General features: G+C 41.5%; 1 protein-coding gene across 1 annotated transcript; it reads left to right on the top strand.

Moving 5' to 3' along the window:
* Positions 1-2,045: 2,045 nt before the first annotated feature.
* On the top strand, positions 2,046-11,027 carry desma (desmin a). Its single transcript, XM_074695182.1, has 10 exons — positions 2,046-2,687; positions 4,546-4,606; positions 4,848-4,943; positions 6,240-6,401; positions 6,480-6,605; positions 6,698-6,808; positions 7,979-8,088; positions 8,194-8,246; positions 8,754-8,842; positions 10,399-11,027. Exons 1-10 carry the CDS (start codon positions 2,107-2,109, stop codon positions 10,438-10,440), a joined length of 1,431 nt encoding a protein of 476 aa, XP_074551283.1. The 5' UTR covers positions 2,046-2,106; the 3' UTR covers positions 10,441-11,027.
* The last annotated feature ends 3,816 nt before the right edge of the window (positions 11,028-14,843 follow it).

The raw sequence follows: 14,843 nt of genomic DNA, 5'->3' as shown, positions 1-14,843 counted from the left end.
GTTTACATGGAAAGGAATATTCCAATCTCTGGTCTACATGCGCCACTGTAATCAAACAGAATAATCAGTGGGACATGCGCAGAAAAACGTAAACATCACATGGTTTATCAAAGAACGTCTCTAGTTTCGTCTTACGTCATATCCGCTGAAAGAACGCCCCCTGACAACTTTCCATTTGAGTGGATACATGATACCTCAATCGATTTGGGGAAAGGAATATTTCCACCCTGTGAAACCGATTAAATGTCCATTCTGATTGGCATTTTTCTTTCAGAATGAGGTGTATACAAAGGTTAAATTCTTTCTGTTTGAGCAAATAAACCAAATGCAAGTGGAATATTTAGGTCCATGTATTCGTGGCTAGTGTCACAAGTGGGTAAAACAAAAAGGGAGGACCTTAAATGCAGTATAAAAAGGGATTGATAACACAGTCAAGGGGTTAAACAAAACTTAACTTGTAGAAAAAAAAAACACAACAAATTATAAAACAAGGACCACTAGTAGCAGCGAGACAAAGAAAGAACACAGACTTAACGAAGTGACAGAGAGATCATACACACGCAGGATAATGGGTAACAAGACTTAAGTGTGGCAAAGAGACGGACACAGGTCAAACTTATAAGGTGCAATCAAGAAGAAGAGGGAAACACACAAGGAAGGAATTGACTTAAACACACAGGGAACAAACACAGAAAAATGAAACAGGAAACACTCAAGTCAAGACTTGAAGAAAGACACATACAAAGGAAAACCAGAACACAGGACATGAGACAGAAGGCAAAACAAATATGAAGTAACAACTAAGGTACCAAATACCAAGGATACAAGTAGCACAACAGTCAGGAAGGTGTCGGACCACGCAGATTTCACCATGGTAGAGAAAAGGCGGTTAACTGATGCTTGAACAGCAAAGCTAAATTTTGGCATTTTGCCCTAAAGTGGGGATGAGTGTTCCCATAACCTGTTTTTCTTTTATCTGCACTGATTTGCAACCCTTGTCATGGTGCGTGTGTGCCCGGTCGAGAGCCCTTCGGACAATCTGAATAGCGTGAAGGACTTTCCCGGCAGGAGCCATATCTGTCATACCGTACCACGCCTTATGTAACCAAGGGTAAATACATAACTCTGTGGTGTATCTACAGCTGCTGGCAGAAGAAATCTCAGAAAGGGTAAATCCTTATTTCTGTAACTTGGGCTTTACAGTGTAGTTTCTCAATCCTATTACATGCTCTGAACTACATAAAGTCTACTTCATCTGTTTCAAACATGTGAAGCTATGTAAAAGTTATTTAAAGCATGATCTATTTTGGTCTGTTGACATATAGATTGGAGCTGGACAGAACGTGTTTAAGAGACGGCACTGACTGTTGATATGGACTTTCCCCTTTACTAGCTCACTCAATAGTGGACTCCAACTAAAAGCACCCACAGACAGACATCCATGGACACACAACGCCCTTTCCAGCAGCTGAAACCAGACCCTTGGACAGCTGAAATGGGGGCTGGCAACAGGCGCGACAAGGGGAGAGGAATGAGAACAGAAGAGGGGCTGGAAAGAGGGCGGCAATAGAGGGAAAGTAGGGGTAATAATAGAGACAATGAATGAACTAATTTGCGAAAATGTCGTCTGAGTAACGATGACCACAACCCCTTCCAAAAGTCACCCAGTGATTCAGTTGCTGATAGCGCAGATGATCACATAACAGCAAATTTGAGCCCTAATTGTTGTGTTTGTCACAGTTTTCATGTCACATCTTTGCAAGAAACACAGCTAACATTGGTTAGCATCTTCATCGTGTCTTGTTGATCTTAACTGGTTGGCCAGTCATCCCTTTGTGAGTGGATGTACCACACAAAGTAGTGATCAAGTGGGTAAAAATGGCATCAATGCACAGCGGTGGGGTCGGTGTGGGTGGGCTAGGAGGTGTGTTGGGGGTGAACATCGAGGAGGGGTCTGGGTCGGAGTGGGTGTGGTAGATCTACAAATAGCTGTGCTCAGTGTCTGGCATTCCCTCACTTCACAACCCTCCCAGTTGCCCAGTGGGACAGTTGGGTCTCAGCACCTCGTACAGCTTCATCAAGACCACAAGAAACACAAAACCAGCCATGAGCAAGTCCTACTCCTCAGCCGAGACCGCCTCTTCCTACCGCCGTACCTTCGGCTCTGGGGTCGGCTCATCCCCGATGTCTTCCCTCTTCTCCTCCGCTGGAGGCATGGGAGGAGGTCGCAGCTCTTCCAGCCACAGGTCCTCAAGAGTCTATGAGGTCAAGACCAGTGGTATCCCCTCCTATTCCAGCTACAGGGTGTCCAGCGCTGGTGGAGCAGGAATCGGCTCCTCTTCAGCCATGCGCACCTTCTCCGGCGAGAAACTTGACTTCAACCTGGCCGACGCAATGAACCAGGACTTTCTCAACACAAGGACCAATGAGAAGGCCGAGCTCCAGCACCTCAACGACCGCTTCGCCAGCTACATCGAGAAGGTGCGTTTCCTGGAGCAGCAGAATGCGGCACTGACGGTGGAGATTGAGAAGCTGAGGGGCCGCGAGGGGCCTGGGCGCGTGGCTGAGATGTACGAGGAGGAGATGAGGGAGCTGAGGAGGCAAATCGAGGCTCTGTCCAACCAGCGGGCACGAGTGGAGGTGGATAGAGACAACCTGGCTGACGACCTGCAGAAACTCAAGCTCAGGTGAGTCCCAGCCTTTGGGGTGGTGGTTGCATGAACAGATGCTTACCAATGGAAACAGAGTGGGTGAATGATGAAAACAGGTGTGATTAAGAACACAGAGGGCTGACTTATCAGGAGTGAGCAACTGTTCCAGAAAGAGGGACCCAGGCTTATGGTTTGAACAAGATCCTGTTACGTGAGACTTCTATTATTGGGCTGTCTACATCAGGCTTTGCAGATGCTTTCAGCTTATGATTCTTTGAAGTGGTGGAATTTCTACATGCAGTGCACTGTTATGTGCTTTGTATGCCAAGAGCTGCTAGCTTAAGTGTTCCCACAACAAAAATAAGTTTTCCAACGAAATGAAACTAAGAATACATGAATCAGAAAACATCAAACTTTAAAAAAATGGTTTATCATTTGAGGACCCCTTGAAGTTTTCATGCGGCCCCTTTAGGGGTCCCAACCCACAGGTTTGCTACTACATGTCTACTTTATACAAACATGCTAACACATTTCTGAAAGCAACAGGAAGAGAAACTAGGCACAAATGAAGAGCAGGGAAAAGATTATTCAGACGTAAAAACCACATTAGTGTTTCTCTCACCAAGAACGACAAAACAACAGGGACAAATCTGAGAACAGTCACGCTTCGCTAAGTGTTAAAGTCCAACAGCTTTTATTTGTGTTCTTGCATAATTTATCCACAAGAGATGGAAAAATGTGGGGAGTGAGGAGAATGAAGGAGGAAGGCTGAGGAGTGCAGCTGAGGAGGACAGAAAGACAGACAGATAAAGGTGCAGACAGACAAGTAAATGAGCAGATGGACGCACCCACGGTTTGTTTATTTGTGAGACTGAAGTGAAAGAAGCTTAGAAAATGAAGAAAAAACTTTTCAAAAAATACAAAAAAAAATCTTCAGGTTTGTGTGTGAACAGTTTGTGGGTTAAACTGACAGAAGGAGAGGCAGGAAGAGCTGTGATGTGGGTGTATCTCTCAATAGTCTATTTGCAGCTTCTGGGCTGGCTCTTTGAATTTAGAATTTCAATCACTTAAAATTAGCTGTTTAAAAAAAACACAGCTTGAACTGTCAATTTGCATTAACACACACACTAATGCACTCACACACATACATACACATGCAGGACACGTACACAATCGTTCACCCTTCACTTTCTTCAGCCATCTTTAAATTGTTGCCTGCAGCAGTGAGTGAAGCTTGCCAAAGCACCTGCTGCTCCCACTGAGATCAAAAAGCACACAGAGACCTGCTGCCCCGCCAGCAGTTACGACACACACACACACTCAAACATGCACACACACACATGCACTCACAAAAACACTGCAAAGTGTAAGAAAGCAACAGAGGTTGAATTCTATTTGCCAAACAGGTTGATCCAGCAACGTTTTTTTTTCCGTTTAGCATTTTGCCATATCTGATGTTAGAAGTTTGCTGTTTCAATATGTTAATATAAATAAAGTTTATATGCTTCCTACATGCAGAGTGCAATGTGAAAAGCTAATTCTGGAAACAGCTGCAGCCGAGGGCACACCTTTGTTCCTCGTTCACTGTAACCCCTCTGACTCTGACAGCAGCTGCACCACAGCTTTACGACTCAAAGAGCAAAAAGTGCAGCAGTGTGTGTGCAAGCGTGGGTGAACGTGGCTACAAGAAAATGTACCTCTGATGTGTCATTGTCTAGTCAGTTCTATTCTTGTTACTTTACCGGCAGCCTAAAAAACACAAAGCAGAGGTATGTAGGAGTGCGAGGTGGTAACTCGTGTATCTGTGTAATAATTGGTCCCTGGAGAAGACGACTTTCAAACACAGCTGTTGTCTGACTTTCTGTTTCCTCTTTGTTTTTCTTCTTCTCTCCAGACTGCAGGAGGAGATCCAGCAGAAGGAAGAGGCTGAGAACAACCTTTCTGCTTTCAGAGCCGTACGTCTTCTTTTTTCATTTAAAGAAACCGCTGCTTTACATCTCAGTCCTTTGTCCCTTTATCCTCTGAGTAAAAATGAAACACTCCATCCTCGCACAACTTTCCCTCTCATCAACTTTCTTCCTCCAAGCACCTTCCTACTTTTTCTCTCAGTTATTACCACTTTTCTGCTTCTCAGCCCTGAGCCATTCCTCTGTCCTCATATTCCCTCCTCTGCTGCTTGTGTGTGTTTGTGTCCAGGATGTTGACAATGCTACTCTGGCCAGGCTGGACCTGGAGAGACGCATTGAGAGTCTGCAGGAGGAGATTGCTTTCCTGAAGAAGATCCATGAAGAGGTTTGTTGATCTGTCTGTGAATTCTATCTGTCCACCACCCCTAAAAAGCATTCCTTTGAGCTATGTATGCCACTAGGTTGGTGTGTGCTGTATCAGATACTGTAACACCAGATATGTTTGGACATCTGAAGACACACAGTTCCTCAAGCTATTAAATATTTCACACTTGAACACACCCACTGGAGTCAAAACATATTTAAACACACATTAATATCCTTGTTCTGCTCACTAATATAACCATATTCACTTTATGTTCTTACGCAATGATTGCAGCACTTGTGCACACTCCCCTCAGACATCAAAGGACACACCGTGTTTCACACTCAGACACACTGCAGCACAGTTGAGGTCCCTTCCCATCATTTTTTTTCTTCTGCCACAAGTTTGACCGCTCAGAAATGCAGAACTGCTGATAGGTTGAAGAGAGCATGTCAGCTGTTACATGTGTGCCTGAACCAGTATGCGTGTGTGTCAGGATATGAACAGATGCAAAAGCTATTTATAACTCTTTGGTTTGACCAGGAGACAGCTGACCAGGACTGAAGCTGACCAGGACTGAAGCTGACCAGTTTAAAACTAACCAGCTCAAACTTAATTTGTGATATTTATATAAGATATATAGATAAAATACTTGAAATTGAAGGCACAGTACTGTAATTGTTGCAAAAAGGGATTAGGGCCTGTTTCCACTGACACCATTTTTTGTGCAAAGGCACCTATTCTTTGTAAAAAACCTATGCATTTTATTATTTTTTAGCACTAAGGGTCCCAAGTGAAAACACAACCTCTGCTTTTTGTCCTTGTACTCAAAATTGCACTTCTCCAAGTCTCTGAAGCCAAGTTTGTGTCTTCTGATACTTAATGTATCAACAGCAAACAAAAATAGGGAGCAGTTTAAAAAGGACGTCATGGTTTTGATAAGGGCAGCAGAAAAGCTGTTGGACACATTACATGACCGAGCATTGACTGATTAGAAGCACTCTGACGACTTAGCTTGTGGGCACTACTATAATGCCTTTAGTGGACACAGGCCCTAAAAGAAAAGATATTTGGTCTCCATTTCTTTTTCCTTGTCTCATAACACATATAAGCTTTTCAGAATCCAGTCTCAAGTATCACACATTTAAAAAATAGTTTTCTAAAGAATTAAAAGTATGTCAGCATTTAATAAAGACACATTCAGTCTTACATTTAAAAGAGTAACTTATCACCCCACACGGTATCATTATCATCATCATTTTTATCACTCTTATTCTTGTTTAAAATGGTTTTTGTAATCCTTGTATCACCCTGCAGGAGATCCGTGAGCTGCAGAGTCAAATGCAGGACACTCAGGTGCAGATCCAGATGGACATGTCCAAACCCGACCTGACTGCTGCTCTGAGGGACATCCGCATCCAGTACGAGGGCATTGCTGCCAAGAACATCGCCGAGGCTGAAGACTGGTACAAGTCTAAGGTAGAGTCACATAATCACAGAAAAAGAAAACCTCCCTAAGCTGTTTCACTGCTCTAACTCCATCCACTCTGTTCTCAGGTGTCTGATCTGAACCAGGCTGTGAGCAAGAACAATGATGCTCTGCGTCAGTCCAAGCAGGAGACCATGGAGTACAGACACCAGATCCAGTCCTACACCTGTGAGATCGACTCCCTTAAGGGCACAGTAAGTACTGCACTCCCTTTTATACCCCTCTGTTTTGCTCTTATCATTAGTCAGCTCACTCTGTGTCACTCTCTACATGACATCTCTCCTAGAACGAGTCTCTGCTGCGCCAGATGAGAGATATGGAGGACCGTATGGGCCGCGAGGCTGCTGGTTACCAGGATACCATTACACGGCTGGAAGAGGACATTGCTAAGATGAAGGTAATTAGCTTTTATTGCTGTTGCTTTTACATTGTTCAGCTGGGATGTTGGGAAACTGATCCCAAAGAGGACTCGAGTAGCTGCTCTTTGGCAGGGGACAAACACAGATCCCAAAAAGTGGTCTAGTTTTCTACCTGTTGTATTTAGATGTTGCTTTTAAAGAGGGGTTTCAGGCCGTAAAGTGCTTAGAGCAGTCCTTGCTGACATGATGAGGTCATCATCAAAAAGATCTCCTAACTGGCCCATGACACCTCAAACATTATGTCTTCCCATAGCTCTGCCCTGAACACTCCTCCAGAAGCTAACCAATCAGAGGAAAGGGGGTTAGTGGGGTGAGGAACCTTAAAGAGACAGCAGCCAAAACAAGACATTTTTCTAAAACACCAATGTGAGAAAATAAAGATTTTGTAAGGTTGTAAATTATTAAAAGCTACTTCTTGGGTACAGAAGCGACAGTATAAAGCATGAAAAAAGCTCAGTACCCCCTCTTTAAACACAATTTTTTGAGTTTATGATAAAAAATCTTGACACACCTTTTTACAGAATTATTCAGAATAGTTCAGAACAAAGAATTTTTCATTTCTGTGATCATCAGTGAACTACTGGAGTCCAGTAAAGGGATCATTTTTTCAAGTGGGGAAAAATAATATGAGCACAGGCTAATTAGCTTCTTATACACTTTCTCTTTCATCATTGTTGTGCATGTCAGCTTAAACATGCTGTGTTTTTCAGATAAAAGACGCATGTTGTGTCTGTTATAGCCACCTCTGTTGCAATAATATGCTCCAGAAATTGCTTAGCTCTGTAAGAAATAATTAAGCTAACAGCAGGTTTGTGAGCGACCCCAGGGAGCTGATTGATGAGGCTACAATTTAGCTAGAAAAACACAATTACATGGTGGGATGAGAGTACCCTGCAGAAAATGAAAATCATTACAGAAGTGTTTGATACTGAATTTAGAGGATTACTCAAACATAAAACATGGAAAAATTTGCTCAATTAAAAAAAACACATGAGGCTCACATGCTTCAATAAACAGGATCAACCGTTGTGAGTTGCTTAGCCTACCACATGACCACATGTCACAACCTACACATGAAGATAGATTATCTGTCTCTCTGTATGTAAATCTCAGCAAACAATCATACTCTCTTATGTCCTTTCTTATAGGATGATATGGCTCGTCACCTGAGGGAGTACCAGGACCTCCTCAATGTGAAGATGGCCCTTGATATTGAGATCGCCACCTATCGCAAGCTGCTGGAAGGAGAGGAGAGCAGGTGTGTGACCGAACTGGACAAACTCAAAAAATCTTATGACCTCAAGTCTTATTGAATGTAATCTTTGGCTTGTTATTCTAAATTCTGAGTAATCCTTTTTCATAGGATCACCACTGCTACGCCTATGCAGTCTGCTTACTCCTCCATTGGATTCAGAGGTGAGAGGAGACAACAACTTCTTCCCTTCGCTCACAGAAACCCACACAATCCCGATGAGTCAATAGAAGGATGAAAAAACTAATAATAGCTCGTGACTGTATATGGTTTGTGCTATTTTGAGAGTTGCACAGCTGCAGTGACACATTCTGACCACTGTGTGGCAACATTTGACACGTCATGATTCACAGGGTCAATCATGCACAGGGCACACATCAATAACCGCACAACTGAGCCTATTTACTTGATGTATTAACAGTCCAAATGTGCAATTAATCTCTGCCAGCACCTCGTAACAATGAGCAGTAATTAAAGCTGATGTATGAGGAGCAGACGTGATTTATTACAGTGTAATTAAAAGTTTAATTGTTGTATTAAGTGCCAGTCACATATGCTCAGAACACTGTTTTGTTGTTTATCCAAGGTCATTGAATCTTAGAATGAGCTGAATGACTTTGTATGACTGCAGCAAATATAATTTTAATGGGAAAATAATTGTGCTTTCACAGAGACCAGTCCTGAGTCGCAGCATCGCTCCTCAGAGGTTCACTCCAAGAAGACAGTGCTCATCAAGACCATCGAGACCCGTGATGGAGAAGTATGCAAAAACACTCACAAAGCATCACACCTACAGCTTAAACGTGTACATAAATCAAAATGCTTTAGGGAAATCAAAGCAAACCCAGTATTCAGTATAACTTTTAAGCAACCCATGTTGATTTGATGTATTTTCACCCAGATGAAGTATTCTATGAGCCAGGGTGGTAGTGCTCATTCTGTAAGTGCATTCAGATGTTCCAACCACTTTTTATCACCTTTCACTCTTTACAGAGGAAGTTCCCTCTTTAGGTTTCATCTATCCTCCACCTTAGCATTTCTCAGCCTGAGTAGGATGCATGTAGCCATAAAAGCATGAACACAGTCTCTATAGTGATGCCTGAAATCTTGTCTCCACTGTTTAGACACTAGATCTCTGTCACTACACAAAGGCTTCACTGTATGCAGCTACTGTTCTCCCCATACCCAGCACTTCACTCCAAACAATATTTACTCCTCAGTCTATTGACCACATTCACTCTGCAGCTGTTTTACACTGCTATTGTGCTCTGAGTGGGAAGATTAACTGCTGGTTTAATGTTGTGCTAAAGAATTCAAGGTTATATAGTCTATAGAATTAAGGGTAAAAAGTATTTTTTATTATTCAAAACTTTCTAATTTAAAAGCAACTGAAATACAATAGGCAGTCAAACTATAAGAATATCTTGGACAATATATGAAAGTAACCTTTAACAAGAGTCAAAGTAAGCAGAGTTCACAGCTAATATTAGCATTTTTTTTATCACTATTCTGCTGACTTTATCACTTTTGTTTTTTGTAACTTGAAATATGTCCAAATTTTTCAGTTGCTGCAGAGTTCAAGCTTTAAAAAGTTGATTTGTTTGATTATGCATTAAAAAAAAAGAATTACATGTGTGATAGAACGAGACTGTATAATTAATGAACATAGTCTCCTCGACATTGCGCATCTTTTGAAGCAGATTGGCTGTCATAGCAATATTGGAAGTGGAGGAGTACAGCTATAGGGCACCCGTTAGCCACATGAGCTGAGCTGGGCCTCGGATTGGGCAAGCTCATTATCTCAATATCCTCTAAACTACCAGGTTAGAAAAAAATAAGCCACTCTTGTACAGTGTGTGCCGACAGTCAAATTAGCGACTCAGACAGGAGACGTTTTTTTTTCAACCAGGCTGTAAATAGTTTTATTTCTGCTGTGATACAGCTTCTTTTTTTAATTAGTGATTCAAATTGGTGACGTTTTTTTGTAGCAGGCTGTAAATAGGTTAATTTCTGCGGTGAAGGTCTGTTTTTTTGGCTTGGTGTGTATGTGACTTCTGGTACTTCCAGGGCCAGCCTCAAGTGGACAATAAAGAAACAGCAGGTTTTAGCACTTCAGCATTGTCTCATATTCTCAGACACAGGTTTCCACTTGTACAGAATTGAACACCCTGAGCGTGATTTCAAAGAAAAATGGCTGCCGTTTCAAAACAGTGAAAAGAAAAGTGCACCCACACTCCCTGCAGCTCCTCTCACAGCTAACACTTTCTTTCATTTGCTTCTGATAACTGCTAACATTTCCTTTTGTTTCCTCCTCAGGTTGTCAGCGAGTCCACACAGCACCAGCAGGACATCATGTAAACCAGGAGAGGCAACTTTAGAAACACTAAATATAATAAAACGGAATAATACAAAACAAAACAAAAAAACATCATTTTCTTACCACAAATAAGGATTGAAGCTGTAGACTGTCAGCTGATCTAAGAGAAAACACCAGTATACATCATTAAACACCTGGCTGTATACTTGATAAACTGCATAAATTCACTTTGAAGGTAAATTCTTAGCCTGGTTTTAAATAAAGGTCATTCCAGGAATTAAGCTCATTTTGATTTGTCTTCCTATAGATTTTTATTGTTTCTTGTCTGCAAAAAAAAAAAAAAAAAAATGGCAAGAGGTTAAAATGATCAGCAAAGGCCCAGCACGCACAAGGAAGTGTGCGGCTCTCCCTGTGATAACTTGCACATAAGACTCGACAAGGAAGTGCTTTTAGTTGTGTAACAGATCTAAGGAAAATGTCATGTTGATCTTAGGCTTGTAATATGTCAGAAACACAGACATGAAAAAGGAAAAGTCATGTTTGAAGTTTGCGCTCAGTAGTATGTGCAGGGTCTTATTGTATGTGTATGGGTGACATGTTATGTTGCTTCACAGTGCCCCCTTTAAGAAACCACCAAATAAAGAGATTTCCTATCAGTGTGGCAGTTTCTTTAGTCTTGGATGTTAAAGAAAAATCTTTTGTCAGTGCATCGAAAAGGACAGTATCCGTTCAAAACTCTAGTCATTATCATTCCTCAGCATTCGCCTTCCTGTTCCCTGCTTTTATCGTTTGACGTGTGTTAGCTTTCTAAAATGATACCAGCTTCCCCAGCCAAGCGCGACAGTCTTCTGTTAACATTTAATTTGCTTTTTATAAAGAAAGTAGGAGTTTATTTTATCAGTAACAGAACTGGTAGCGGTGCAGGGTGGAGTGAACAATGGCTTGTTAATGAGCTGGCTCGGGAGACGCTTTGTTTCCAGCGAAGAGCAGATTAGCACAACAACAAGAATAATATAGTCTGTGTGCAGTTTGTGTCTGAAGTCACTGGACTGAAAATGTCAGCAGAGATAAAGAGTGGGGGAGGAGGGAAAGAAATACCGTGAAAGGAGACAATAAATGAGGAGCAGAGCGGAGGGAGAAAGCAAAAATAAAGAGAGGGTAGAATGAAAACGGATATTCAGGCAAACAGAGAAAGGAAACAAGAGGAAGATTCAGGGAGATTATTCAAAACAACACAGGAGGAGAGGAAGTGAAAGAAAGTCATTTCCCTGCTTTTCCTTGAAGAAACAGATCAATGGCAGTCAGAGCGCTCTGCCTCCGTTTTTGTTTCTTTGAAACTCCTGCCAGTCAGTTTTGGTCACGGCGTGTTCCTCTCTTCTTCTTCTCTCTTTGACCGTCTTTCAGTCAGCCCGGGGAACAGTGTGCTGATGGTGTTCAGGAGCCAAAAAAGTCAAATCCTTTTATCAGAAAGCAATACAATCAAGCCTTGTATCTCATCCTATGTGTTTGACTACTCAGAGTAAAGCATTTGTCGTTACATAACCACTTCTGTGTAGTTTTTTATCAAGCTGCAATGCAAATGTAGCCCGAAACCTTCTGTCAGACCACATCAGAGCATAAATGAGCAAAAAAATAAAGAGGAGCACCATCATGCAGATGAACCCAAGCGGAGAGCCAGAAGCCATGTTTTTTTCCTCCTCGTTATGGTTCATGTTTCTGACTGGCTACTGGAGGAACACAGCCGAGCATAAACATCCACATGCCTGAAAAATGTAAACAATATTTTTTACTCCATAAATTGAACTCTAGCTTGTTACTATGCCTTTACCATTTGTATTACAATCATAATCGGAGATCAGCTTTGAACTAGTGTACACATGGTTTCTAGTGCTCCTGAAGCTAGCCTGAGGCAGGCACTCAAGAATTTGCAGTTTTTAGCACTTCACCCTTATTCCTTGCAGCAGGAAGCTGTGAATTGATCACAATAGTTAAAACTATACGGTATCTTAATTGGACCCTGTCCCCACCAAGTGTACCAAAATGGATCAGTACAGTTTGGTAGGAGTTGGAATGGTAAAACCCGATCCAGTTTGCATTTCCACTATAGACTGCATAATAAATGGACTATTCTCTGTGATGTCACACATCTGTTTTGATCTGTAAGTGACGCAAGCTTTGAGTCCCGACACAAACAGCTACAGGGCGCCTGTCAGTCATGTGAGCTGAGCTGTGCCTCCGATTGGGGGAACTTGCCGAATTAAAAGAAATTCACTTTCTGTACAGGGTGTGCCGATAGTGAAATAAGTGATTCAGATAGGAGACGTTTTTCGTACCAGGCAATAAATAGGTCTATTTCACAGTTTACTGCACCAGCAAATCAAACAAAGAACACAAAAGGCAACATAGTGAACAAAGAGCAACCATCTACATCAACATCTAGCAATTAATCTTCTTTGTGATTGATTTCCATGTGTCTCTTTGTTACCAAGTGCAATTAAGCTTTGTGTCAGGCCCCGTTTACACTTAAACGTCGCATCTGAAAATGCTAAAATGCAGTGAAAACAATCTGCATTTACACGGAAACGCCAAAGGAACTGAAAAGCTGTAGTTAGAATGCCAGGCCTGTAGGTGGTGCTATAACTGTCTTGTCCAGAAGCAGCTTTTGGGAGATCTCCAACGGAGTACAGTTGAGCCGATTCTCTGGTGTATTGGGGAATACTAAGTGCAAAAGTAGAGCAACAGATTCACATTTTGTATGAAGACAGTCAGCAGATACAGCAGATTAAGCAGCACAAGCACGACACGGTAGTTTGGGACGACCGTAACCACGGTACTGTTGTTTTGTGTGAAGCGGAGTGTGACGTCAGCATTTCCACTGAAAATGCTGGCTTACTGTTTACACGGCAACAGTGTCGACACTGTTTTAGAAAAGTCACAGTCTGAAGGCCGTTTTCAAATGTCTGCGTTCTAGGTTGGCTGTAACGCTGTTTCCGTATAAATGCAAGGCTGAAACACAACAAAACTTTTGTGTTTCACCCTAAAACCGTTGTCGTGTGAACAGCCCCTCAGGGAAGGCTGTGTGCCACCAGGAGAAATACAGCAACTACTGTTGCACTGGAAATGACACTTCTTTCTACCAATCAACAGACTGCAGTGTTGTAGCTCCACCTTCTGGGTTAGGATCAGTATGTCTGACACCCCGACGGAAGGGTCCAAAAAATTGGGACGGTACATCTTGGTGATTTCGGGATCTGTACCAAGAATAGTCAATGTAAACGCTGCAAAATGCGTCCTGTACTGAGATGAGACGACGCAAACTTAAGTCAAATATTGAGTCACTCCGAACACACTATTTTTTTTCCTGAGCTGTGACTGATGTGCAAAAAGCAGCACAGTTGCTACTGATGAGTTTATGAAAAATGCAGTTGTGCATGCAAACAAATGACTGCACAGAAAGAGTCCAGACAAGACCAATAGATTGTAGAATCACAATGTTTATCATATTTTAGGTCCATATAAATCCATGCTCAATAATAATAATAATCATAATCATAATAATAATAATAACCTGGCCATTTGCACACATTTAGACAGGGTGTTTGGGAAATAAAATACCAGTTAAAAAGTATCAGTTATTAAATTAGTGAACAACACATGTTGAAAGTCGACAATGGAAAAAGTGCTTCAACCAGCCAAAAAAAAAAAAAAAAAAAGTCAGTCAGCGTACAGTAGTAAAACAATATAAAATCAGGTCTAATTCATTAGAAAAGAATCAGCTGGATAAATGACATGAGTGTAAACATGAAGCAAAACATTTGTACAATTTAAAACTATTTACAGTTCAGTATTTACAATACAAGTGTTCCCCGTCATGAGTACAGCAGTGATGACGATCATAGAAAGGAACGAAACTCATAACATAGTTTTTGGTCCCCAGATGCACACACAGGAATGACCAGTTTCATTTTTCTATCTTGTTAATTTTTTGTATTTTTTCATAATTTCCAAACCTAAATAATAAGAATGCTGAAATGCCTACACTAACAAAATCTATCACACCGATTCAGTGCATACAGTTCCCATCTAATCAACCATGGTTTACTTAATTTCATTTCTAGATCATTCCTTTATTGTACTATCTACCTTAATTCTCTGCTGTTATTATGTAAAGCACTGAATAAATAAAGTTTTTTGTTAGTGCAGTAAAGTCACAAGAATAAACCAAAACAGGACAAAAGCGTCAACAAAACTCCAATTAACATTTTCACTGCCACTACTGAGAAACTTAACCAACAGAAAAAACACAAGGTGATTCAGATGAATGCATTTCGTAAGAAGGGGCAAATGCTTTTTGAAAGCCCTTTAGCTGGACAGTGTAAACAGAGTGAGGAGATAAAAGAAGGTCGCCTTTTCACTTGACCAGAAAGGATTCGAGTTAGTCCTC

The sequence above is a fragment of the Halichoeres trimaculatus genome, unplaced genomic scaffold, assembly GCF_033239565.1.
Source record: "Halichoeres trimaculatus isolate MK-OKI-2021-1 unplaced genomic scaffold, fHalTri1.1 fHalTri1_scaffold_19, whole genome shotgun sequence".
In the NCBI taxonomy this organism is placed as follows: Eukaryota; Metazoa; Chordata; class Actinopteri; order Labriformes; family Labridae; genus Halichoeres; species Halichoeres trimaculatus.
The sequence above is the reverse complement of the archived record's forward strand: the minus strand, read 5'-3'. Positions and strand labels throughout refer to the sequence as shown.